The sequence below is a fragment of the Stylophora pistillata genome, chromosome 8 (assembly GCF_964205215.1).
Source record: "Stylophora pistillata chromosome 8, jaStyPist1.2, whole genome shotgun sequence".
Classification (NCBI taxonomy): domain Eukaryota; kingdom Metazoa; phylum Cnidaria; class Anthozoa; order Scleractinia; family Pocilloporidae; genus Stylophora; species Stylophora pistillata.
The window spans coordinates 31,635,682-31,662,320 of record NC_142526.1 but is presented as its reverse complement, the minus strand read 5'-3'; the positions used below and the strand labels follow the sequence as shown (position 1 = coordinate 31,662,320).

The window sequence follows — 26,639 nt, the reverse complement described above, 5'->3', positions numbered from 1 at the left end:
CTGCATGAATATCGTTTAAAAAAACTGGAACAGTGTGTAAACTATAAATGCGACATAAAATATCAGTGAGAAAAAGCCGCCATGTATTGTGGACTCTGCGTTAAACAGCAAAGGAAATTATAGGTTGTAATACGCCGAGTTTATTCCCAATAACTGGTAACCGGATGCTCAAAAATTACAGCACCAAGCGTCAGCTGTCAAAGATTCCGAACACAGCGGAAAAAAAGTCGTCGGTTCTGGAATTTACTTTGTTTCCGATCCGAAAACAAAAATCTGGTAAAATTGATTAGAAAACAAAACACTCAGGCCGCCAGTTAAATGTCGTAGTAAATAAGCGTCGCAGCCTATGTCAGTATTAATGAAGTTAACTAAATCCGCAAGCATTGACTAAGAAATGTTTCTTCGACGTGACTGTAACTGCCGCAACACACTCCGGGCGAGCGCTTTGTCTTGTCACTATTTTTAAGCGCCGGCCATGTACACTTTTTTCGGATACGGCTTCTTTAATTACCTTTTCACGCCATAGGATGATGACATGATTGCGTAAAAGTTGACGCCTCTATCAGATTAGGAGCGAAATACGATCAAAAATTTTACCCAAGCAAGCCACTGGTATCCAGCAGAGAATGCGGACTAAAAGTACGGATTCTCTGCTGGATACCTAGACTTTTTTTGGTTGCTAACGGCGTGACGCTCGTTATGTAATCAAACTAGACATGTGTTCCAGTTGCCATAGTTACTTCATACAAAATTTTTTTGTTTTTAGACTTAGCGAATTCAGTGACAATAAATTGATTTAGTTATCTAACCCCTTCCAGTGAGGAGACAATCACTTACAAATTGGGGAACAAAAACTCATAAAATAACAACTTTCCGACATTAATTCATGGCATTTTATGTTAAAATGTGCGGCGGGGAGGTATTCCAGTTCCTTTTTAGAAATCTTTTTAGAGTTCAGTGATGTGTGGTCGGTGAAAAATTTAAAGTACCTGGAAGAAGGTTCTTATCCTCTGAAAACTTTTACCGAGCCGCTGCGATCACTTTCAACGTGATCAATGAATGTGCGAGACTAATTTAGCTTCATGCAGGTGAGAGCAAAACTAAGATATTAGCACAAAAGTCGTAATAAGTTTTTCTCTCTTGAATAGATCTAAAGTTCCCCAAAGGAGGAAGTTTTATTTGCTTGATAGATAAATAAAGATGAGCATTTTAAAACTTCCTTTTTGAAAGTTTTTTTCATTAATACGAGATAGAGGTATCGTGCTCTTAAATGGGAGCATATGTCGCTGGAAACAAAACCAACCGCTGTCGTCTTAATGAAGTCGCTTTTTTCTCGTCCGACAGCTTTTAATTAAATCTTTTGTTTGAATTCAAAACGTTATCCTTGGTAGATGAAAAACTATAATTTTCGATCGCCGCTGTAAATGGAAACTGTTCCATTATGTTTCACAACAACATTATACCACTTTAAACCTTTTGTCGCTTAAAGGTTTGCTTCAAAGCGAAATGATGACACTTAATTTAACCGCAATTTTATAGACAAAACAAACACATCAGTTTAAGAGCTAGAAACTTTGTAATTGTAACTGAGGCAGACCGAGGAATATCTGATGAGCAAAAATACAACGATTAATCAAACGGATCTCAGATGAAGTTTTAATTTTTTTTTCCATGATTTTTTATGACAATTATTTCAGCCAAACAGTGGAGTATTACATGTTTGCCGTAAGTTATAATTAAAATGCTAAATGCAAATGTTACTCGGCAAATACGTCTAGGTTCAAGTAAATGTCGTAAATAAACCTTCACATGTCAAAGGAAAACTGTACCGAATACAAGGATACGAATTCGACGACTTTACCCGCTAAAAAGAAGCTTGCTGTTGTGATCGATAGTCTACAAGATGATCTGGTAATTTGTCAAGAAACCCAGTGAGCCCATTTAGCTCACATATGTTTTCCTGAGGTAATGAAAAAAAAAGCTTGAAGTAGTTGACAACTTTTTAAACGGACTTTTCTTCTTAGCCATAAAATCCATCTCGGCTTTTAGTTATGGGTCAGGAATATAACAACAATTTTTGACAACCTTCTAGTGAGAGTTGCAAACAATTGAATTTTATGGCCATAAGATTAATTTCAGTGGCTAAATTGAGAGCATTGAAGGAAAAATTTTGATTTCTTACATCAACGCTAACCCAACCACCTTCTATCTTTTGAAGTTAGTATATAAATACAATACAATTCGTTAGCTAACATGTACGTTTTTTTTTAAGTTGAGACTTGAGGTAACTAATTTACAACGACTTTTGGCGGTTCCCACCGATCCTGTTTCCCAGTTAATCGATCCCTTCCATCACCAATGTCCCTGTTGGTAATATAATGCCTCATTGACTGATCTTTAATTTTTGTCAGGGGTCTGCGAAAAGCTTCCTTCGTTCAGAGAGGTTACTAAAAATTTTGGCTATTTTGTTTTCCGTTGTAGTGGTATAGCTATGATCGTACGATACTTATGCTGCTTTACGTCATGGCACATGCACAGAACTTAAACCTATTTTTCAGCGTCACGTTGGTTACTTTATCGTTTAGCTCCGCTGACGTAAGATTGCAACACACTCTAATTTGTTCTATTAGGCGAAAGCAACAGAGAAATATTATAATAACTGGTCGTTAGCTCCGTCGGCCCTGGCTTTCGCTCTACGCCCATAAGTTTGAGAAAGCAGCACTTTTCCTCTTTGATAATGTATTTTGATTAACTCTATAATGCTAGGTAACCGGATCTGGATCAGCTCCACACAGCTTTATGTCGCAATTTATAGTCAGATGTTTCATAGCCAACTAGAAGCCAGTGTTAAAAGAAAAGAAAACGATAACTGTTAACATTACCTTGGAGAATGTTGTCAGCGGCAGTCAGTTTTAGTGCATTTTCTGAATACGTCAGAAACACCCTGAGCTCCCAAGCAGTGTTGGCATATAAATAAATATATCGACTTGTGTCCCACTTGGCTTCAGCAGATGGGCTGCTAGCACAGTTTACTTCAGCCTTAAGTTGCCAGTTTTGCAAGGACTACAGACAACCCTTAATTCCTCGATCTTTTGAATTCACGTCCTTATTTGGGCGGCACACAAGAACCACCTGCTCTCTGGTTGACAAGCTTTACTTTTAAATGACAATTTTAGACAAATAAACTACTTCGTTGCGGTTTTCTTGATTCTTTGGCAGATCTGACCATGTCTTCATTCGCATTGATCTAAATGTAGAGAAAAGTACGTTTCAACGCCTAACAGGATTCGCCACTTTTAATGCATTGCACTTGTATGCCTCAACTCAATGGAAAAACAATTTTAGTCTAAGAACTCGTGAAGATCCACAACATTCGAATAGCCGATTAAATGCATTTAAAAGGGATGCAACTGTCACATTTTTACAAAATTAAACAACATATTTAAGCAACAGAGTGGGTTCCTCAATGAATTTTTTTTCCTCCATTACAGTAACGAATTACATTCAGGCGGTCTATTTATTTTAGGTAGGAGGTTATCAATCTCTTGACGACTTTGTAAGCAAACACATCGATATGACTGCACGAGTGTCTAAAGTTGCCATAGCAACTATATGTGCATATCTTAGCCAGGTGTCGTCTTGTGTGTTAAGCGTCTTTTATCAATGGCGATTTCCCTTGATTTTGTAAACTGAGAACATTCCCTCTTTCACAGTTTAATCCGTCACGTGCATGAGCAAACTGGACTGCTTTATCACTATTGTCTTAAAGCCTATGGTTTCACAATCCCTTGTGACAAACGGCCGCACTTTTCCCTTAGTTTAGAAACTTAGCTGCGATGGGCATAGCCTCTCATGCGGCTATGATTTAACCTGGAACTAAATCGTACTGTCGATCTGGATGGTTGACAGATAGTTCATTCAACATTCAATACTACTTGATTTTATTGGTGGGACTTTGCAGTTTCATTCCTCCGGTTTTATTAAAACTGATCTGGAAACCCCAACCAGCGGCCCGTTTCTCGAAGCTCCTCGCGATGGTAACTTAACAGGCCCGTAAAGCTGTTCTGTGAATTCATTCAAGGTAGGGGTTTACTGAAACGTTTTGAGAATTGTACGATAAAACAAGCAGCCAAAGAAAAAAATGGACTGGTCAGGGTGTCAGAGCTTGCTTCTCTATTGATTAACTTTTGATTTCAAAATATGGCTTCGGGCCCGTTAAGTTACGGGAACTTTCGAGAAACGGGCCCCAGCCAACATCCCCAACGTCTTAAACACTCGACCAATAGCTTGTTACAGGTTGATAATGATCTGCAGTGGCCTTCTAAGTTTCCGGCTCATTTCATCCCGACTCGCCTTTGATCCTGCAGGGATCCGGTTTGTTTCGATAAATTCTCTACCTCCGGTAATTGCCGTAACTTTAGTTAACACAAATTTTTAAGTATGAGGTCTTTCTAAGGGGTTCGTTGTATTCGTCGCTCCATGAATTTTTGATACCACATTGTTTGTCTCCACGACAGCGGCAGTGGAAACTTCGTTATTTTTCCTTAGGTAAAGTACCTGTCAAATAAAATATCATAAATGAATAAATGAAGGTTTCTATCTTTTAAAGAGAAATTCAAGGGAGAGAATCTATCCCAGTGACCCATGATACATTTTTAACTGCGAAGTTTTTTTTTTATTTCCAGCTTGGCACCGCTCAGCAATGACCGATATCACATGTCGTTGCAGTTTCCGGCGTTCAAGCTTTATAATAAATGAAATCTGATTCCCAATTTTGTTGTTTTGCGTTCTCATTGGTTAATTATAATTGAACTTTTGTTCTGATTGGTAATTGCAATCAGACTTTTGTTTTGATTTTTTCGACACTCAAATGAAAACTGATCTCTAAGGCGGACCAAATCAACGGTAACTGGATCATTTAATAATCAGTCTTGTTATCACTTAAGTTGACGTCTCGGAGGAGTGAAACCTACAAAAATTGTGATATGATTATAATTGAATTGTTTCCAACCTTCGGGACAAACAGCAGAGCAATTGTCGACGTGGTTGCCATGAACACGATAGACCTTTGAACTAATGTCTTAACGGGAGGGTAAACCACGAACTCGGCCACAATAGCCAGGCAAGAAAACATAAACACGTTATACACTGCTAAGCCAATGTTCTTGGAATCGTTAAGCAAAGGATAATGCACATTTCTTGTTTCCCAGGCCAAAAACACGCCGAAAATCAACAGAATTCCTTTCAGTGCGCGCATTGAAATCAACTAGGTCATGTAGTAATAAGAGGTGCACTGGTGGATCACAAGCTGCTCCTGTAAGTCAGTGTCATCATCTGGGACCTTCATTAGGGAAAACAGAGGTCGTCTGGTAAGTGTTAAAAGATGAAAACAATTTTAATTTGGAGCTGTAGATATACCACTGACCCACAGTGAAGACGTTTTACGTCGATCAGCAATTGCGAGATCTCTAACTTGATTACTAATAAATGTTGTTCTGTAAACGCGAGACTTGTTTATCATAACGGTAATCTTGCAGTGTAAGCAAAAAAAAAATCAAAAAAAGAAAACAGAGCCTGGCCGTTAACGTTTACCTTATCAACGATATTCTCGGTTTCCATGGTCATTGGGTCAATAGCTGTCCAAGTTGACAAAAAAATGAAGTCTACAAACAACGCAGCACATAGCCTTAATAGGAGACTCGTGCTACTTAGGTTTCCAAGCTGATGAGAAAAATAAACGGTATCCCGTTAAAAAATATTCAGTTAAACTTTGAGGGCGATGATGCACGATAACCTTGAAGCTCAAATTAGTCACAACATCTAATGGAAGCGTAAGAAATAATGACAAGGAGCAATAAGGACCAGGAGCAATAAGAACCAGGAGCAATAAGGACCAGGAACAACAAGAACCAGGAGCAATAAGAACCAGGAGCCGTAAGGACCAGGAACAATAAGGACCAGGAGCAATAAGAACCAGGAGCCGTAAGGACCAGGAGCAATAAGGACCAGGAGCAATAAGGACCAGGAGCAATAAGGACCAGGAGCAATAAGAACCAGCAGCAATAAGGACCAGGAGCAATAAGAACCAGGAGCAATAAGGACCAGGAGCAATAAGAACCAGGAGCCGTAAGGACCACGAGCAATAAGGACCAGGAACAATAAGGACCAGGAACAATAAGGAACAGGAGCAATAAGGACCAGGAGCAATAAGGACCAGGAACAATAAGAACCAGGAGCAATAAGAACCAGGAGCCGTAAGCACCAGGAGCAATAAGGACCAGGAACAATAAGGACCAGGAACAATAAGGAGGAGCAATAAGGACCAGGAGCAATAAGGACCAGGAGCAATAAGGACCAGGAGCAATAAGAACCAGGAGCAATAAGAACCAGGAGCAATAAGGACCAGGAGCAATAAGGACCAGGAACAATAAGGACCAGGAGCAATAAGGACCAGGAGCAATAAGGAGCAGGAGCAATAAGGACCAGGAGTAATAAGAACCAGGAGCAATAAGAACCAGGAGCAATAAGGACCAGGAGCAATAAGGACCAGGAACAATAAGGACCAGGAGCAATAAGGACCAGGAACAATAAGGACCAGGAGCAATAAGGACCAGGAGCAATAAGGAACAGGAACAATAAGGACCAGGAGCAATAAGGACCAGGAGCAATAAGGACCAGGAACAATAAGGACCAGGAGCAATAAGGACCAGGAGCAATAAGGACCCGGAACAATAAGGACCAGGAGCAATAAGGACCAGGAGCAATAAGGACCAGGAACAATAAGGACCAGGAGCAATAAGGACCAGGAACAATAAGGACCAGGAGCAATAAGGACCTCAGTTCTTCAAGACAAGACAGAACAGAAGACAGGCAAAAGCTTGCAAATCGACCCTTTATCAATGCAAGTCGTGATTGGCTAAGTTTTGCAAATGAGTACTTGAGAGAATAACGCGAATTTTCTAAACCAATCCCCGACGTGCTAACGCAAAACAAAGGCAATCCTGGGTCACCTTTCGACAACTATTTGAAAATTGTCTCGACTGGTGACACAGCTACGACAATGATGATGAGCTAGCTGTGTTGTCCTGTAGCTATTTCCTCACCTCTTTTCTCATCTGGTTGTTTGTAAATATCTTGTAAACTCTCCAGGTTTTGACGAAAATTCCACCAAATGCCAAGGTGAAACCGATAGAGAGCAGCCAGATTTTAGTCTAAGAGTTTAAAACGAGTAATCTTAGTGTTGCTTTGAAAAAATATTTTTGATCTTAGTTTTTCACCCAATAACTCCCATCATTGTGTGCGCTTGACCCACTCACTTGTAGCATCGATGTTTGGAACTTTTAAACCTTCGTTTTTGTTTAAGGTACTTTCACCACTTTTGCTTTACATAACCTTAGTACTCTTTAATAGGATACGTTATGACAAGTGATTTGTGCACTTGATTAAAATTTGATCAGCAGGGATTTGCTAAAGCAAAGGCATAGAAAAAACCAGGAAAGATTTATTACTCGACGTTTCGGGGTCATCGTGACTCCATTATCAAGAGACTAGTTTAAAAACATGCAAATAAGGAAAGGTACAAGAATAGCATAAATTAGACTGAACGGCTTAAACAAACACCTTGGCGCGGATGGAATCCGTTTGCACGTTCAGTGTTGGCTTACGCATGCGAATATACAACATTTCATTAACAAGGCAATCAAATTTGCCGTTACATTTCGTGATGACGTTGAATTGCTCGATCAAGCGTTCAGGCATTTCACTATTGTGCTGGAGGTGGTAGTGTTTGTAGATAGAAGATGATTTCCTTGTGTGCCCTTCTACGCGCTCGTGTAAGTGACCACGAGTATAGCCCACATACCCTGCATCACACAGGTTACATTTAAATTCATAAACGACACATTGTTGGTTAACAATAGGGGGCTTAATTTCGTGTTGCTTAAGCTGTTGATCGAGCTTAGGGCTAACGAACACTGGTTGGACAGTCACGCTTAACTTCGAGCTTAGACTGTTCAGTTGTTGTTTAACATGATTAGCTGACGACTGGTCCTTGAAGGGTAACACTAATCTCACAGTCTCCGATGGTACGTCTGGTGATGGACAGGGTTCTGCAGATGAAATCCTTCTCTCAACGAACCGCTTGATTGTAGTTTCAACCAGTGGCTTTGGGTATTTCAAGTTATGAAAAACCCCTCTAAGGCGGTCACATTCCTCGGAGAAGAAAGACCAATTAGAAGATAATCGATAAGCGCGAGCCACCATGGTGTTAACTAGGCTGCGCTTGTACTTAATGTCAACATGACTCCAGCCAATACAGTTCGGGCTCGGGTCAAATATTTACCAACCTGCTGCACGCGTTTTCGGTCCAGTCAGCGCCCATTAGTGATGTACCGAGTGTGGAGGTCCCAAAGCACATTCTAGACGCACGTGAAGGACTTCTGAGTGTCCTTCCCAAGATTCTGTCCTCTCTGTTTACAGTGTGGAGTATCTGGAGCACGCAGAGAGCTGATTCAACCGGCCAGCGGCTACCATCTGAATGGTCGCTCAACTTGATGGGAAGTCCAAAGGTAGGTGCGGTAACTCCAGAGAGCTGAATCACTGCCGTCATTTCATTACAAAAATTATTTACAAATCAGCCAACTTCAACTCCCTACAGTCTTTCAAATAGCCATTGAGGGGTCCTCCCCTCATTATTTGTCCAGATCGTTTGTTACATTGACACAAATCGACATCGTCGTTAATCTAGACAGTAAATGTGTATGTAAACGTGTTTATTGCTCTTTTTCCTCCCAGGCTGTTCGACAACAGATTCTGCAATTGCTGACTCCGATCACCATGAACCATACCATCGTGTTTCTAGCCTCACTTGCAGATGTTTGGTACCAGAGGCGTAGGCGAGAGGGATCTGGGGTCAAGTCTGTCAGAGCAGTTCCATTGGCCTCTGAAGATCAGATCATTGTGGTAGATATCGTTTATGCCATCAAGGTAGGATTCTTTTCTCTTGGGAAGCCTTAATTGTAAGGTTTGCTTTTGCGAGTACGAAAGTCAAACTGATAAAGTGAATGTTACTGGTATCTTGCAGGCGTTGTCTGTGGAAGAAATGATTGACAATGTCAAACAGATCGTGCGTCAAGTTGTCACAAGCAAAGACAAGACCACACCTACTCAGGCTGGCCTGGAAGTCAACATACTACAATTTTTGTTCGAGTATTTGCAGAAAGCATCAGAAAGCCAGCTAATTGTTGTACGTTCATCTTTGCTATCTCTCATGAAGGAAGGACTTCAGCTCAATTTTCCTCCAGCTCTTTTTCTGTTATTGATTATTCTTCGATCTTACGTCAAGAATATTCCTTTACAAGAAGACAAAAAGGTCCGAAAGGAGTTACAGGTAACAGGAACTTATTTCGACTTGATGCCGGTCAAGTAAGTCGAGACTCTTGCGGCATCATCGATTTAACACTGTCATGACTATCGCTTTTATTTATTTTCTTATTTTGTTTGAAGCCTTCCTTTTTTGCTTTTCCATCAGGACATAACGCAGCGTCTTGTTGAAGCGTGCAACACGGTGGCGGGATCATCACTGGAAAACGCCGCCTGGTTTAGAAGGACGCTGGCTGTCATCACACAACCAGAAGTCCTTTCAGACCATTCAAGTAACGTGGAATCTGAAACTTCTGAAGCTGAGCCTGCGGCACCTCCTCCACCTGTGCCCAGTGGTACTAATTCAAGCAATACTGGCAGCTATAGTACCCAAGCCCTTTACGTATTGGCCGAGGTTCTTGCCCCAGTCTTGGACATGGTGTTTGGAAGCGACGAGAAGGAGCGGATGACGAGTTTTCTCACGACTGTGATGTACAACGTAACTCCGTTTCTCAAAAATCACAGGTAGGTTGTAGACCCGACATTCTGCGAAAACTTTGGCAGTCCTAGTTCGCTTATTCCAGTGTCAGTGTTTGGATTCGCTTCAAGGGATCACGTGCCGGGCTTCCTTCTTCTGAGGGGCAAATGAGAACACGAAGAGTCGATAAATAGTGGTAATTGAACTGAGTGGAGTGCAATTTGCGCTGAAATCATAGGCGTGATTTGAAATCACAAGTATGATTTCAGAACAAAATTGCACGACACAAGGTTCAATTACCACTTTATTACATCCATTTTGAAATCACCCAAATACAGGACTTGGTCAATTCAAATATTTTACTGATGCAGTACTGAGCCGGTTTTTAAATAATAAGTGGAACCGGAAACGCTTTTACATCTTATTTTGTATGCAAAACAGAAAGACTGACATCATGTGTCAAAAACTCAGTCAAGCGTAAAATGATGCCATTTAGAGCAAAAAATGGTGCAATTCGTGAATAAATTGCACCAATTAGAGCCAATCAGATTACAGAGACCACCAGTGATTTCAAAATGGATGTATTAAGAGTTGAAAACATAGTATTTAGGGGAGACTGGTTGCAAAAACCAGGGCATAGATGGCTACAGTTTATGTCGGGAGCTCGTGAAGCGTAGACAATCTTTTGTTTTTGTGAACATGCATTGTGGCTGAATAAATATTTTGAGAATTCCATACGTCATTTACTTTCAAGTGACTAGAATGCTATAATAAATTATGCACTGCGAGGTTAAAAAAAAAACCAACAGACTCTCATAACTGTGAAATATTTGTGCTTCGTGACCATTCCACTCGTTTACTACGCTCAAGTAAAACAAGCGAACTGCCCTAGCCATAAGAAAACGCCACTGACTCAAAGGTTTTAGTTCTACCGGTGATGAATTTAGACTGAGGGAGGCGTAAGTCTTTTAGACCGTTGAGAAGGCGAAATTAAGCAGAACCAATAAAATCCCGCTTTACTTTCGTCACTCAGTTTTATTCGTTATGGCTTCATTCCATTTAAGTCCACACAATGTACCCAGCTTCCGCGCTTGTTGTAACCTCTTGGCTTCCTTAAGTGGGTACCAATACACTCGACGTGCCTGGAAAAAGGAAGTTATGGAACTATTACTGGACCCGAGTTTCTTCCAGATGGATATCACGTGTATTGGGAGTTGGCGAACGATTATTGACAACTTGATGACGCAAGACAACACGTCATTCAAAGAGCTGATGACAAGAGTAGCCGGGTTGAGTCAAAGTGCTTCTATTAACATCTTTGCTAACAGGGAACAGGTACTTAAGTTTCTTTGATCTTTTACTTGATATGACTTTTCTGATCAAATCTTCAGGGACTCTCAAAGGCACTACACTATCGGCGAGCGTCTTGAAAGATAGAGGCTGAATTTTTTCAAGTTAATCAGTTGCACTCAGTTTGAATTTTCTGTACCCTTCGCCAGTTTCAGTCTATCATGATGTATCATTCTCTTGTAATTTCCTAGCTTACCGAGCTTCAAGTCAAGGCGTATTTGCAGGATTCGAAAAAGGAAAAGGCCCAAGGTTTCTTAAGTGGCTCTTTTAAGTGAATTGTTTATCATAAAATGCGCCGGTCAAGGCGATTACACTTAGATTTTGCTAGGGTCTGGCTTCCTAGCCACTCCGACTCTAGTGTGACTTTTACATAAGTTTTGTGCTGCCTTTGTCTAGCAAGTTTCAGCGCTTAATATAAATGATCTTCCTTATCTCTTCGAGTTCTTATGGAGTTCCATAATTTTAGATAAAACCGAAAGTCACGGGGTTATAGCAGGCGAAGTTGTGTTTTAATTAAGAAAGTTATCTTGAAACATTTTTGATGAGCTTAGGACAAAGCAGTATGCCGAGCTCCCGGATTTCGCGATCCAATGCTCTTTACTGACGGGTATGGAGTAATCCGTAGTTTATGTGACCTTACTCTATGAAAATGGCAACTAATGAGCCACGTGTGAAAACAATGTGCATCTTAGACAAGCTTTGTAGGTATTTACCTTGCCAGTATTATTATTATTTTTTTGTTCGTTCGTTTTTATATAAATATAATTTTTGTTGTGTTTGCTGCAGGAAATGGAGCAGCGTGCTCAGCTTTTAAAGAAGCTGTCGTTTACAATTTTCTGCAGCGAGGTGGATCAGTACCAGTACGCTCTGCCAGAAATACAGGAGCGGCTCGCCGAGAGCCTGAGACTGCCTCAGTCTCCAGTCGTACACGAGCAAATTTTTCTGTTTTTCCGGGTACTTATTCTGCGCATGTCGGCGCAGCATCTGACACCGTTGTGGCCGACGATTGTATCGGAAGTCGTGCATGTGTTGCTTCAAATGGAAAGTGAACTGGGTTCTGACGGCAAGTCACACAAGCAGAGAATGGTTATATCTGAGTTACTTCTCGGTTCAAACGGGTATGTGAACTACATTTAGGAAAAATGGCTTGGCTTGTATCTTGCGGTGTGTAAACTTCTCGATCTGTCCCAGGCTCTGCCTAGTGATTATTTATCGCAGTTTCAACTCTATCGCTGGGCGTTTGAAGGGGAAGCATATAACATGACCGCTGGAGAGGAAAAGGTTCCAGTCTTTAAACCTCATATCGCTCGTTTGGAAAAACTGCTTCGAAAGAGGATAAGAGATCAAGTTGATGTTGAGGAGCTACAGCGTGTGCCAGGAGAACCGCTGCTGACCATGTATCAGATCAAATCTTTGGATCAGCTGCTTCCTTTCTTCAGGTGTTTGTCGAGGGACAGGTTCTCTGGCTGCGGCGAGATGCGGGACAAAACTAGCAAGTCTAAAAACTCGCAAAGTAAAAGTTTATTGGAGCGCGTAGTGGAAAGGGACTTCCTCGAACCTCTTGTAGTTGACTGAAACCTTCAAAAGAATCACTTCACGATGTACACACCTTCGTGATTTTCCTTATTTACAGTCTGCGCTGATCCTCTCCATTGTTAACCATTCCCTCTTTATTTCGGTTTATTCCCAAATCTTTGGTGTTTGTTTGTGTACCCCAACAAATGATGATCTTAATTTCATTCGATTTAAAGGTCACTATCTATGGCGAGTAAATTGATCTGAACTAACGTGATGTACCTCCTTAATAACTATAGTCTCCGTTTCTGATAAAAAAAAATGAGAAAAATAGCACAAACGTAATTGAAACCCATTTTCGAACGGATTACGACAATGGCGAGGGTCAGCGGTAAAATACAATCGTTCTTCTTTTTCTGTAGGTGTTTATGTGGAAATGAACCATGGTATTTTTCAGTTGTATGGATGGGAGAAAATTGAATGAAGTTTTCATTTGCTTTTCTTTAATAGCTTATTCGTTTTTACTACTACATGAATTTTCCTCGCTCTCATGGGGCACCAGCCATAGTTCATGTTACTTGGAAACGTCAAAACAATAACTTTGAATCAGTTGCTTCTCCTATACTTTTAAACTCTTTATTAAAAACCAAGGAAACAACTATTACTTCCATCAAGTGCAAGCCTTAAGCTTGCTTAGTGATACACTAAAATATTTCTATAAAATTGTTTCACGCGTTTAGACAGGTTTAGAATCGTGACATACATGTGAACCACATTAGAGTAAAGGTCGCCTCTTAAGTAAGAAGCAAATATGTTTTTGAGTAAACAGTCTCGTGCTGAATATTTAACTTTAGTATAATTTCAGAGCTGATCAAAGAGTTTCCAGCAATCTGACTGGTCGAGCGGTTCCTTATACGACGCTATATAAACCGCTTCGCGCGGTTTATATAAAATGTTAATAAATGTTACTAAAATGTTATGATTTTAGAAATTTCTCTGTTGTTCAGCTCTGAAATTATACTAAAACAATTCTTCGCCTCAGGTTCATTGAATATTGTCGAATAATTCCCTCGACTTCGTCTCGGGGATTATTCGACGATATTCACCTCGCCTTCGGCGAATATTTGTTAAGTAGAGGCGGCAAATATTTAATTTCCAAGGAGGGTATAAATGATAAAAATACGAAGATAGCGCATTGTAATGAGAGAAGTGACATGCGTCAAATCGTTTTTCTTGATGGTAATTTTTTTTCTCGTATGATACGGAAGTTCCGGGAAGAACTTTCGGGTAAAATAATGAATATAAGAAATTTCTTATACTTGTAACAGACAACTTCCAGTGGTTACCGAGTGAAAAGGTCTTTGTAATTATTTAAATTTATTGTATGGAGACTATTTAATTTTTGTATTCTTAAGCTAGACTTTTGTTACTATAAAAAGAGAACTCTCCTTTACTCACTAGTGACTGAATAATCTCTCATTAAAATCAACATATCGTGTTCAGCACCTTGATTTTGGCCTTGCCGACACAACTTTTGTTTCATGAAATAATCACAACATTATCCTGTGTCTTTCCTGCGGTTTCTATTACAACAACAACAACAACAACAACAACAACAATTTATAGAGCGCTATTTACAATGACAGATCAACAGCGCTTTACAATCAATCCTAACCCGCCCATCCCACCCCAGGGGAGGACATCCATCACACAGTAATCTCGTGCGTGGGAAATTAACGTCTTCTACCCCTAACCCTGTAGGAGACGGGACCTCCATTTATTCGTCCCTATCCGAGAAGACTAGAATATCTAACCATTTCTTGCTGGTATAGAAAGGTGGCATATTCTTCTCATTTATTTTAAGACCTTGAGTGTTGGTCCGGCCGGGGCTCGAACCCTCGACCTCCCGCACAACAGTCCAGCGCTCTATCCATTGAGCTAACCGGGAGGCGGTTATGAAGAACTTTGCTCCGTAATCCACGAGCGGAAGGAAAATTGGCAAGAAAGCCAGTTGGCCATAAATCGGGACAGTAGGAGGTGACAACATTAGTCGGCCTACAATATAGGTTGGGTTGTCGCGGCATATAAGGGGGCTGTGAGACTTAAAGGCAGGATCGGGATGTCGGACACTGCGATGACTGCGGTGAAAATGAAGCTTAATTACTCTTAAATGGGGTTTTCTTATTACTTGAAAAAAACTTTCTCTTGATGGGGTTGTTTTCATGGATCTCAAGTTTACAAACTGGACGAACGGGCTTAAATTATGTTCAGATTTGTTGGTTAACTATTTCCTCTTTCTCGTGTTCCTGTTTTTATTTTTCTTGCCGTTTCAGCTCAGTGCTTGGCAAAGGGAATTCTGTTTTCCTTTGTGCAAGAATCTGTAAAATAAAAAGTGCAGGACTTAGACAGACAGACAGACAGACATCTATATTTATACAGGATAGCCCCTTCAGGGTAGTAAACACTGGTATCAACGGGGGTCCTGTTACCCACCCAACCCACCCCAGGGGAGGACATCCATCACACAGTAATCTCGTGCGTGGGAAATTAACGTCTCATGCCCCTAACCCTGCAGGAGACGGGACCTCCATTTATTCGTCCCTATCCGAGAAGACTAGAATATCTAACCATTTCTTGATGTTAGAGAAAGGAAGCATATTCTTCTCAGTTAATTTTAAGACCCTGAGTGTTGGTCCGGCCAGTATTGAACTCTCGACCTCCCGCACAGCAGTCCGGCGCTCTCCCAATTGAGCTAACCAGGCGGCGGTTATGTGTGTTGTCTCAACTTAATGTTGAGACAACACACTTTCTACCACCAAATATCGGTATCTAAAATTAAGCAGTAAGACATAATTACTCTTTTTCATCAAGGATGAACGATATTTTATTTATTTGCAATTCCTGAGTTGTAATTGGCTTAAGAGATAGAGCAATGGCAGAGGAAACTCTCTTCAGAAAGCATCTTTAGACTACCGTGTTGAAAATGCCTCATAAAATTTCCTTAAAAGTTCGAACCACGTGTTGGTAAGGTGAGAGCCCAGTAAACCTTTACCTTTGGGACAAAGAGTAGGGCAATTGTCGACGTGGTTGCCACGAAGACGATCGATCTTTGAACCAGAGTCGTAAGGGGAGGATCAACCACAAACCAAGCCACAATCGCCAAGCAAGAGAACATAAACACGTTGTACACTGCTAAGCCAATGTTCTTGGAATCGTTCAGCGAAGGATAATGCATGTTTCTGGTTTCCCAGGCCAAAAACACGCCGAAAATCAACAGAATTCCTTTCAGTCCGCACAATGACATCATCCAGGTATCAGAATGGGGAGAAGTGCACCGATAGGTTAAGAGTTCCTCCACGAGGTCAGGGTCACTATATATATCCTGTAACGACATACATAGTCTTGATCACTACGATTTATAGAGGGAGCTGAATGATACAAGCATTTTGATTGGTTCTTATTTATAACCTATTGAAGGACAGACGCATATATGATTATAATTTGGATATATCAACAAAATTGAAATGGTAAATTGGCCACCGTAACGATTACAAAAGCTGACGTTTCGAGCGTTAGCCCTTCGTCGGAGCGAATACTGAGAGCAATTGTGGGTCGTGTGTGCTTTTAAAGGCAGAAAATGGAGCTACGTTATTGGTGGGAACATGGCAACGAGAAAAACATTTAACTTATTCGTGTTTTTCTCGTTGCCATGTTCCCACCAATAACGTAGCTCCATTTTCTGCCTTTAAAAGCACAAAACCCACAATTCCTCTATTCGCTCCGACGAAGGGCTAACGCTCGAAACGTCAGCTTTTGTAATCGTTACGGTGGCCAATTTATCATTTCAACTTTGTTGATATATCAAAATTATTTCGTTGCCCCCACCGACGCAGCCCCTAACAGTTTCTTTAGAAACTATCAGCCTTTATTCGCATATATGATTAGTTACCGTCTTGTTAATTTTCGTGAATTCTATCGTAAATGGGTCCATAGATGTCCAAGTTGACAGGATAATGATGTCTATAATCCAAACGACCAACAGTATTGCAAGAAGACTGGTACTACTCAAGTTGCGAATCTAAAAATTTGAAAGAATGAAAATAATTAGTTGACGTCTGCTTCAAGTTCATCGTCAGTTCAAAATGGACAAATCCTTCCTCACCTCCTTTTTCAATTGATTGTTTGTAAATATTTTGTAAACTCTCCAGGTTTTAACAAAAATGCCACCAAAGGCGAAGGTAAAACTGGTGGTCAGAAGCCAGGCAGCAATCTAAAGATTATAAAAGCCAAGTGTTATAAGACACAACTATCTTTCAATTACTATCAGGAATAAAACGCGACAAGCTATACCAACGAATTGCTTAAAAGAAATGGCAATTCTAAAACTACTTGCAATGTTAGATTGGCTGCTACTTTGGGTAAAAGTTCTCATCAAACTTTTCTGAGAATTGTCCCGGTATAAAGAGATAATTGAAAAACCACGAAAATTAATAGGTATTTAAAATTCTCTTAAAAGCATTATAAAACCTGGATTTATTTTGTTGACATATAATCGTCAACTATTGAAATTAGGCTGCTGTCATAAACTGCAGTGTTATTGAATCAATTTTGCAAAATCCCTCATTAGGCTATCGAAATCGCGGAAACGCGAGATAAGACTTTAAAGAAAAGTGAACTTGCCACAAACAGGTCTTACATGACAAAAGAACGCTTGGTTGAAGTGTTCCGCTGACGCAGAATTACTGTGGGCCGATAAAAATACTTCCAAGTAAGCAAGTATAATCCAATGACAGTAATGTTGTTGAATTTCGGAGATGACAGTCGTATCAGACTGCGAAAGAAAAAATACAAAACTCGTTATTTCCAAACCAAGAATAGAGTACATAGTTCCATCCTCCTGAATGATTTCATCCACTCGTGAGGTAAATTTTTTAATAGCTCATTTCCGAATTACCTTTAGTCTGTTTTTCAAAGGGAGTCCTGATGCTGATACTTTCATATAAGTTTTCATTCACATTCAAATTAGCACCTGGCCTCGTTTTGAGAAAGAGGCCAAAGGGAATTCGGAAATGGCCTATTGCCTTAGCAACCGCCCAGTTTAATTCAAATAACCAATATTTATAAAGAATCGAAAAACAGCATCTAAACTGAATGGCAATAATTTTAGGTCAAGGAGTCATCACCCAAACAAAAATAAAAAAGAATACTCTAAAATGAAAGGTTTTTTTGAAGTGGTTCGTAACACTCCACTTTTTTGAGCCGCCATCAGTATGCGCGGCACACTTTTCAATTCTTTTTCAAAAAATAATAAGCGAGAAAAGGATCAAGTTGAGTACAACTGTTAGAATTGTTAGAAAAAGTTCAAATTCTCTCCAAGAACTTTTCAGCGGTTTCATTGAAAACCCGACCTTAACATTCTAATTGATAGAAGCAAGACTCTCAGCAGACGAAGTTTATCAATAGCATTTTAGCATGTTTCTGGAAAAAAAAATTAGAGGGTGAATGCTATTGCTTCGGTAACCAGCTTGGTGTTCTTTGTTTTGCAGAGTACCTCTGATTTCGATAGATATAGTTGAACAGCAAACAAAACAAACAGAGCAGTATTCCAGATAAGGCCAACACATAGAACGTAACAGTCGTGTTTCTGTCTTCATAATAAACCTTTTGAGTGATTTTGGCTCCATCTGCTGGAACACGATCATCTGCGGTTGAAAAGGCAGAGAAAACCTGCTACATAAGACAAGACTTTGTAATTCATGAACCTATCTATAGTTGGTGTTCATTGCGGGAGGGAGCACTACCGTTATATAGCACTGGTAGCATCATTTTTTTATGTTCTCGGGTAGAAACTTAACTCTCTCATACCTCCAAATATAACCAGACGTATTTGTATAAGCGAATCATCGCGAAACTACGTACTGAAGTAGGAATATTCCTCAATGTTTCCTTATTGAAGAAACCGGCAAAGGCCTGGAATGTATAAAGGCCAATAAAATTCACAAGACTCGTGCAACCTTAAGTCTAACCTAACATCAGAGTCCATGCAGCTGAGCATGCTCAGGAGGTGCCCAATGTTTGTCTCACCTGGCCATTCAAAACCATTACCATATGGTTGAAGTTTCCCATCACGAATATCTATTGTAGCGACCAGTTGCTTTCGGCCTCCTAAATCAATACCACAGCATTCTGATAAGTATGAATTTTTCTAGTCACACTAAGTTTAAAGCTCGCCTTTAACATTACTTTTCAGTATAGCATCGTATCATTGAATAAAATTTCGCATTCTTATTGGTTAACGAAGCGAGGTATTTTAGCGTGAAATTGCGAGTTGAAAACGAGGCTAAGTGATATTGTTTCGTGCTCAGTATAAAAACAAACACTATTTTTGCTGTTTTCTTTTTTTTCTTAATTTTTATTCAGTTATACGATTCAAGGAAAATGCATTACCATTTTCCTTTAGAATTTAAACAACTTTCTCATTGATAATGGTCGGAGAAAACTTGATATATTTGATGAAGCAAACTTGCAATGGGGTGAAACCTTCAGATAAAATCTTTATGTATGATATTTAGGTGAATTAGGACGATCATTTTCAACGTATTAGAAAAAAAACAAAACAAAACAAAAACAAGTAAGACAAGAATTTCACTTACCTATCCTCTGACTAATTAGCACAACTGTTTGCCTGTCTCCATTTTGATTAAACGTCACGTGACCCTAATAAGGTACAGCAAAACTTATTTCATTGGACCATGCCGGAAAAAATTCCTAAAATTGTTGACCCACAGTTGAGAAAACAACGGTAGCTGGCTTCACTTTGTCTTTCTGTCTTTTTGTAACATCGGCGAAGTAGGACAGAGACCCTGAGGTCCAAACAGGAAGCAGAATTGGTAAACTTACCGACATTCCCTTGAAGTTTGTACGGAACAGAATATCTTTCATGATCCCAGCTGTTTCTTTATCGCCGTATTTTATGGTTTCCAGAGTTTTGTTCTTTTCCCGAAGCAGCGGGATAGATTTGTCCAGCATGAGAGCGATGGTCCACACGGCGTCATAAGTGAAACTTGCGTACTCGTGGGATGTGTAATTAGAACGTCGACACCTTTCCTCGTAAGTTGAATTAAGTTGTTGTGCTGTCTAAAAAAAAAAAAGTCATCAGTTGACGTTTACTTAGTTATCAGCATATATATTCTGAAGGCTGACAAAATGATAAAGAAACAAATGGTACTTTGTCACTGTTTTGAGTTTACATGCCACCCGCCCAGGGATTTTCCACGTACGTACAACTCTCAACAAAGCTTTTACAAGCCAAACAACGTTCAACCCCTTTTTTTTCGTCAGTTGTCAGAATAAGAAATGATAAACGGCAAACACAAATTGACTGAGGATTCAAGACTTTTTCAATTCATGTCTGGATTTTGATAGGGAACAGCGGTACAAGTTTTTTCGGACAACATATGCAGTAATTTTGGCCCTGTGAAGAATGTAAACACTCCTACCTTCTTCGATATAGTGGGTTGTGTCGAATTGCCGAGAAGCAATGGAGATGTTAATATCAGGTTACTAGCGGCTTCAAGCAGATTTTCTCCTGCACATTCTTCATCTGTTTTTGTCCACCAGTCTTCCAAGTACCATCCAACTATTATCCAAACATACTTGCTTCCAAAGAGTCCTTCTTTGTAGGCCTGTGAAAATAGATTATTCTCAGCTTGCCTTTCAAATGAATGTTACGGATGGATTAATTTGTGGTGAAAACAATTGTACATTATATTTCATAACTTTTGCAGCATATGATCCTAAACTTTACATAAGTTTTATCGACTAAGTTAAAATTGTAAATAAATCATCATTGGCTCTGACGAAGGGCTAACGCTCGAAACGTCAGCTTTTTAAATTCTCTACGGTGATCAATTTACAATTTCAACTCAGTTGATAAAACCTAATTACCTTGTTACCCCCACCGACGCAGCACCACAGTTTCTTTAGAAACTTACCCCTTTTACTAAAATTTACATCGCTTCAGTGTATCGTGGAAGCTCCTTCCGTCCATTTGTGCCATTGTTAATAAAAGCCTAAGCCGTCCATTTCTCAAATGATTAAGGAGTTGGCTGGAGAACTGCCATACCTTTGGTTTTAGTAAGCCGAAATTTAAATGACTTCCAGCGAAGGAGATGTTAACAGCACTGATATTGGCATCATGATGTTGATTTTGCTGGGTGTAAGCAAGGAAGGATGGGTCGTTAAGTTCGCGAAAAGTGAGGGAGTGAGTGAATCCAATGGCGTAGCGGAAAGGAAATATCACCGCGAGCCACCATCATATAAGAATATTATAATGGTACATTACTTTGGCCAGATTGTGGACTTGAAGGCTACAAAAATAGCCCTTAGCCACTACTCACAGCACATGAAGAACATATAGATCCATACACAGACGCAAGTCTTTGATCAGCAGGAACATTGGTACTAGTTAGTGGTAGTTGGTAAATGTTCAATCTTGCCAAATTGATGTATGAAGTACTTTGGTTTGATCAACTGGGTTGATAATGTTAATTGACCATCGTAAAGAATTTCTAAAGCTGACATTTCGAGTGCTAGCCCCTCGTCAGAGTAAATTGTGGGTCGCGCGTGGTTTATATACAGAAAGATGGAGCTACTCTATTGGTGGGAATATGGTAACGTGAAAAACAAAAAAATAAATTAATAAATTGGTTGAATGAAAAGCGATCGTTGAAACCGTTGGGATTAAGAGCGCCAACTTGAAAGATTAAGCCATGTTAATGGTGCCCAATTTCCATTATCAACACAGCTGCCACAATCAAAGTATTTTGCAATACGCCCACCAACGCAGCACCACAGTTTCTTTTAAGACTTACTCTTTTTGACGTAAATAAGTAAAACGTTTATTCGCTATTCAAAACTCACAGTACACATAGCCTTTTTAAACATGTCCTCGTACATCAGTCCTATGATGATCCGGGCGTCTTTGTCCTTAAATATCAGTAATAGCTTGATCACTTATAAAAAATAAATACCATTGTAACACAACCAAAGTAAAGCGCGCGTTCTGATTGGTCGATTCAGCGTCCACCATTTGCACATAGGTGTACGCTGCTGACGTGAGCAAATGCAAAGACTAGTTTTCCGCGCGCTTGTTTTTTCTGGTCACGTAAGATTTGTTAAATAATAGAAAACTCTTTTGCTACAATGTATCTATGTTATGTTATAAAACAAATGGTAAATGCCATAGCGTACGATATTGAGTTATGGATGCACTTGGGAGGTTTGCTAAGCACTCAAGAAGCTAGAGTCGCTCTCGGCTATCGCCTCGCGCGACTCTTACGCTTCTTTCGTGCTTAGCAACCTCCCTCGTGCATCCATAACTCAATAGTGCACGCTGTGGTGTTTACCATTTGTTAAGTACTTTTTCTGTAATTTTTTCCACAATTTATGTACTCACTAATCCATTAGCTAGGTTTAAGGACTGGTCGGAAGATTCTGGGGTATAAGAGGAGCAAGCTGAAAGGCAGGCTACCAAAGGTGATTATTCCGCTTTAATAATTTCATACCTTCAGTAAATTCTTGACCGATGAAGCCGGGTCCTGTTTGAAGGTTTCTGCCGCAGTGATGGTAATATTTGACTCTTTTAACATTGAGATGAGCTCTTCTTTTGTCTATTAAAAACATTAAATGTTTACATTTTACGCGTCTGACAAGTTCTACCAGGTAAAACTATCACATGTTTAAAGAAAAGGTACGTTTTCCTGTGGAATTTAGTTTTACGATTTTAATTTTCTCACTTCAGTCACGTTGCAGAATTAAGCTCGCATGTTTATGCATCGTTTTAATGATCCAGAAATTCTTACTGTAACAAAAATATCGAAGTTTTCCACGATAAGGGCGACCCTTTTCCACCCAAAATGTTTTAACAGTGCGACTCTGGCCGGGTTTTCCATTCTTTCAGATGTGGCAGTTCTGAAGTATAAAGGATACTTTTCTTTGTTTGAAAACTGAGGTGAGGATGCACTGTAACCAATCTGAAAAAAGAAGCAGAACAAAACAGAACAAAAATTTAGCAAATAATGCAAAGAACTTGTCATCAATAAAGGTCCAAAAGAATATTTGTATTCAAATCAGCCTCGTTCCAAGCCAATAGAGAGCTTCACCTTGGCTACCGTTTGAAATGGTGATAGACCGAAAACAGAGGCGCTGACTCGCAAAAAAGGCGAACATTTAGGAAACTCCCAGAATTTTTACAGTGTTAGTCATATTAGTCATAATAAAGATGAATGATAAGAGTACTTCCACGACTTTTGATAATAATTTAATCGAAATAGATTTCAAAATTTACGAGAAAACCTTCTAGACACATGTTTCGGCATGACTCGTGCCATTATCGGTTCTTTTTTTTATGTATCTGATGACTTTCTTTTATCGAGCGTTACATGAACGATACACTGTCTGTGTAAATCGAACCACAATATTTGCCGGAAATAAGTACCGTTACAATAGTTTAAGTAAACACCGGCGCGCAAATATAACTCTTGGAACAATAGCAATAATGATAATAACTTGACATCAACAATAGTGATGGTAATAATAGTGACGACAACAACAATCATAGCAACATATATGATAAATCAAACAACAACAAACATATGAAACATATGTATGAACTGCGGTTATGAGACGTATATGTGAACGATCCTTCGCAGTAAAGCACTATTTGAGCAATAGTGAAAATCAGACCTGAAAAAAATTTCAGGCCTGTACGGGATTCGAACCACTGACCTCTGCGATACTAGTGCAGCGCTCTACCAATTGAGCTAACAAGCCAACTGGGAGCTCCCAGTGGTCAGTGGTTCGAATCCCGTACAGGCCTGAAATTTTTTTCAGGTCTGATTTTCACTATTGCTCAAATAGTGCTTTACTGCGAAGGATCGTTCACATATACATATATGATAAAGTTGTTATTGTGTAATTTTCTCTAAGCAATAGAGGTACGTCTACATTAGCATAGAGAAGAATATTTGGCTCTCAGCTGTGCTAAAAAATGCACCATCAGTATGTGAATGACTTTACGTTACCTGCACTGCTTGCCAATAAAGCGCGGCTTCTGCAATAGGGTTGGTTGCAACCGAACAACCGGGACCCAAGAAAACAATCTTGTGGGGCGGTGTGTTAATCAATTCCAGCATGGCTCGAATCCCAGCTCCACTTTCACACTTGAAAAAAAAGTTCAAATTTCTAAGTTCAACTAACTTATGAATTGAATGAAATATCTCCTATAACATTCCATATCTTAAGGAAGAAAAAGCTTCCCCGTACAAAAATGTGGCGAAAGCTCATGTGATCTGCGACATTTTGCAATAACAACACATGTTGTAATGATGACGGCTAATTCGATACTATCATTTTGTTAAGAACGACTCAATAAATCTGCGGTTAAACTCAAAGTTTTACTTTATTCTGACTAAGGACAAAACCTCCTTAGCGAATACTCGATCTTCACATGGCAAAATCTCGAACGAATTAAAAGTACTTGACATTTGATCCCTTTCACTCATTTTAAAAATACCATAAATGTAACGCAACATCACGTTCTCCTGAGCACGTATCGTTTTCCCTATTTGTTCACATGCTTTTGTGACAAAGTTGATATCATTACAATTTGCGTCAAGGTGTTGATGATGATTTTTCAAAATGCTGCAGCCCTTATTACTAAATGTGTGTTACTGAACCGCTGCAATAGTTATTACAAACTGCGTAAGTTATTACAAAATGCTGACGCCTCTTCTGTTTCATTGTTAGCACTGCGATAGTACATCTTCCTCTTAATTAAAGCCTCGTCGCAAAAACAGTGGTCTAAAAGCTAGTCTCTCAACATTTTTTGTCGACGTGAATGCTCAGTTCCTTCAAGGGAATGAACTCGTCTTAAATTTTTGAGACGATTGCTTGGCCTGATGTTCTAGCCAGGGAGGATCCACTGACAATCAGTTCATTTTCCAGGCCTCTTGATTCTTTTCAAATAATCATCAAAGCTTTGTTTTGCTTATTCTGTTGTTTCTCAAAAGAAGAAATAAGCTCCCCGTTCCTAGAAAGCACCTTGTTTGGAATTTGCATCCAGGTGTTACAAATTGCATAGACCGTTGATTTTTTCAAAGTGCTGCAGTCCTCGTCACAAAAAGCGTCACACAATAGAGATGAAACGCTTCTATTTTGCTCCTTTCTTTAATTTTTTTTGTGGGGTGTTTTCCGAATTTTCTTCATCCGCATTAACTGAAACTGAAAACGAATTGTTTACGTTTCAAGGAAAAAAAATAGAAAAAAACATTTCTAGCTCTTATCCTACACGGGGAACATACCCTGGAATCATTCCACACATATTTCAACTGATAGTTCACTAAAGTTTTAGGATCGCCGTTCACATGTTCTAATGCCATCTCCAAAGCTGGAATGACCCCAGCTGTGCTCCAACTGCCATTTTTGACGTTAACACCAAACAGGCCACCGATGTAAAGGTCCGTCTTGGTCTTGGAGTTGCCATGATCAGTTTCGTTCGCTATCGTCAATGAAATATAACAAAGCAAGCAAACGAGAAGTTGGAACAGGTTTGCCATTGCCATGTTCTGTTATCGTATCTGCGAGTAAAAATCAACAATCAAAATATTATAGAGTCAACAGGCAGATCAGTATCGTTAGGCCCGCTATGCACTGAAAAGTTCGGGATCGAACTATAGTCAGGATTATTATTCAAAGAAAGACACTTTGCGCTCACATGAGTGAGGCTCTATGATTCAATCTGGCTATGAGGATTAGCAAGTCAGCAAAAGGCGTCCTCCAACGAAAATCGAAATAAGCTCGCACAGTGTGGGGCGAAGGTCTCTAATGTATGCGTGACTGTCAAATTCTAATCAAACTAGACATGTGTTCCAGTTGCCATAGTTACTTCCTGCAAAATTTTTTTGTTTTTAGACTTAGCGAATTCAGTGACAATAAATTGATTAAGTTATCTAACCCCTTCTAGTGAGGAGACAATCACTTGCAAATTGGGGAAAAAAAAACTCAAAATAACAACTTTCCGACATTAATCCATGGCATTTTATGTTAAAATGTCCGGCGGGGAGGTATTCCAGTTCCTTTTTAGAAATCTTTTTAGAGTTCAGTGATGTGTGGTCGGTGAAAAATTTAAAGTACCTGGAAGAAGGCTCTTATCCTCTGAAAACTTTTACCGAGCCACTGTGATCACTTTCAACGTGATCAATGAATGTGCGAGACTAATTTAGCTTCATGCAGGTGAGAGCAAAACTAAGATATTAGCACAAAAGTCGTAATAAGTTTTTCTCTCTTGAATAGATCTAAAGTTCCCCAAAGGAGGAAGTCTTATTTGCTTGATAGATAAATAAAGATGAGCATTTTAAAACTTCCTTTTTAAAACTTCCTTTTTGAAAAGTTTTTTTCATTAATATGAGATAGAGGTATCATGCACTTAGATGGGAACATCTGTCGCTGGAAACTGAAAACCAACCGCTTTCGTCTTAATGAAGTCGCTTTTTTCTCGTCCGACAGCTTTTAATTAAATCTTTTGTTTGAATTCAAAACGTTATCCTTGGTAGATGAAAAACTATAATTTTCGATCGCCGCTGTAAATGGAAACTGTTCCATTATGTTTCACAACAACATTACACCACTTTAAACCTTTTGTCACTTAAAGGTTTGCTTCAAAGCGAAATGATGACACTGAATTTAACCGCAATTTTATCGACAAAACAAACACATCAGTTTAAGAGCTAGAAACTTTGTAACTGTAACTGAGGCAGACCGAGGAATATCTGATGAGCAAAAATACAACGATTAATCAAACGGATCTCAGATCAAGTTTTAATTTTTTTTTCCATGATTTTTGATCACATAATTATTTCAGCCAAACAGTGGAGTA

The 26,639-nt window shown here is 39.5% G+C and overlaps 1 protein-coding gene, 1 long non-coding RNA gene and 1 pseudogene across 4 annotated transcripts; 2 read left to right on the top strand and 1 right to left on the bottom strand.

The window, feature by feature from the left end:
- The first annotated feature begins 734 nt into the window (after nt 1-734).
- Nucleotides 735-3,452, top strand: LOC148725863 (uncharacterized). 2 transcript variants are annotated; one of them, XR_015990334.1, is made up of 2 exons: nt 735-1,088; nt 2,767-3,452. It is a non-coding gene; the product is annotated as an uncharacterized LOC148725863 (long non-coding RNA). The 2 variants fall into 2 exon arrangements; XR_015990335.1 differs by lacking the exon at nt 735-1,088 and adding an exon at nt 1,847-1,965.
- On the bottom strand, nt 3,279-25,586 carry LOC148725861 (gamma-aminobutyric acid type B receptor subunit 1-like; annotated as a pseudogene). The gene is made up of 16 exons (XR_015990331.1): nt 25,479-25,586; nt 25,066-25,341; nt 23,788-23,925; nt 22,567-22,737; nt 22,270-22,374; nt 21,626-21,691; nt 20,203-20,388; nt 19,604-19,840; nt 19,357-19,420; nt 18,788-18,868; nt 18,255-18,405; nt 17,400-17,534; nt 7,104-7,211; nt 5,593-5,721; nt 5,012-5,341; nt 3,279-4,557 (listed from the first exon to the last, which is right to left on the bottom strand). The product of XR_015990331.1 is annotated as a gamma-aminobutyric acid type B receptor subunit 1-like (transcript).
- LOC148725862 (protein DOP1A-like) lies at nt 8,281-14,214 on the top strand. The gene is made up of 6 exons (XM_088729433.1): nt 8,281-8,567; nt 8,794-8,985; nt 9,083-9,388; nt 9,530-9,885; nt 10,903-11,173; nt 11,975-14,214. The coding sequence occupies exons 1-6, from the start codon at nt 8,553-8,555 to the stop codon at nt 12,323-12,325; spliced, it is 1,491 nt and encodes a 496-aa protein (XP_088585559.1). The 5' UTR covers nt 8,281-8,552; the 3' UTR covers nt 12,326-14,214.
- Nucleotides 25,587-26,639: the final 1,053 nt, after the last annotated feature.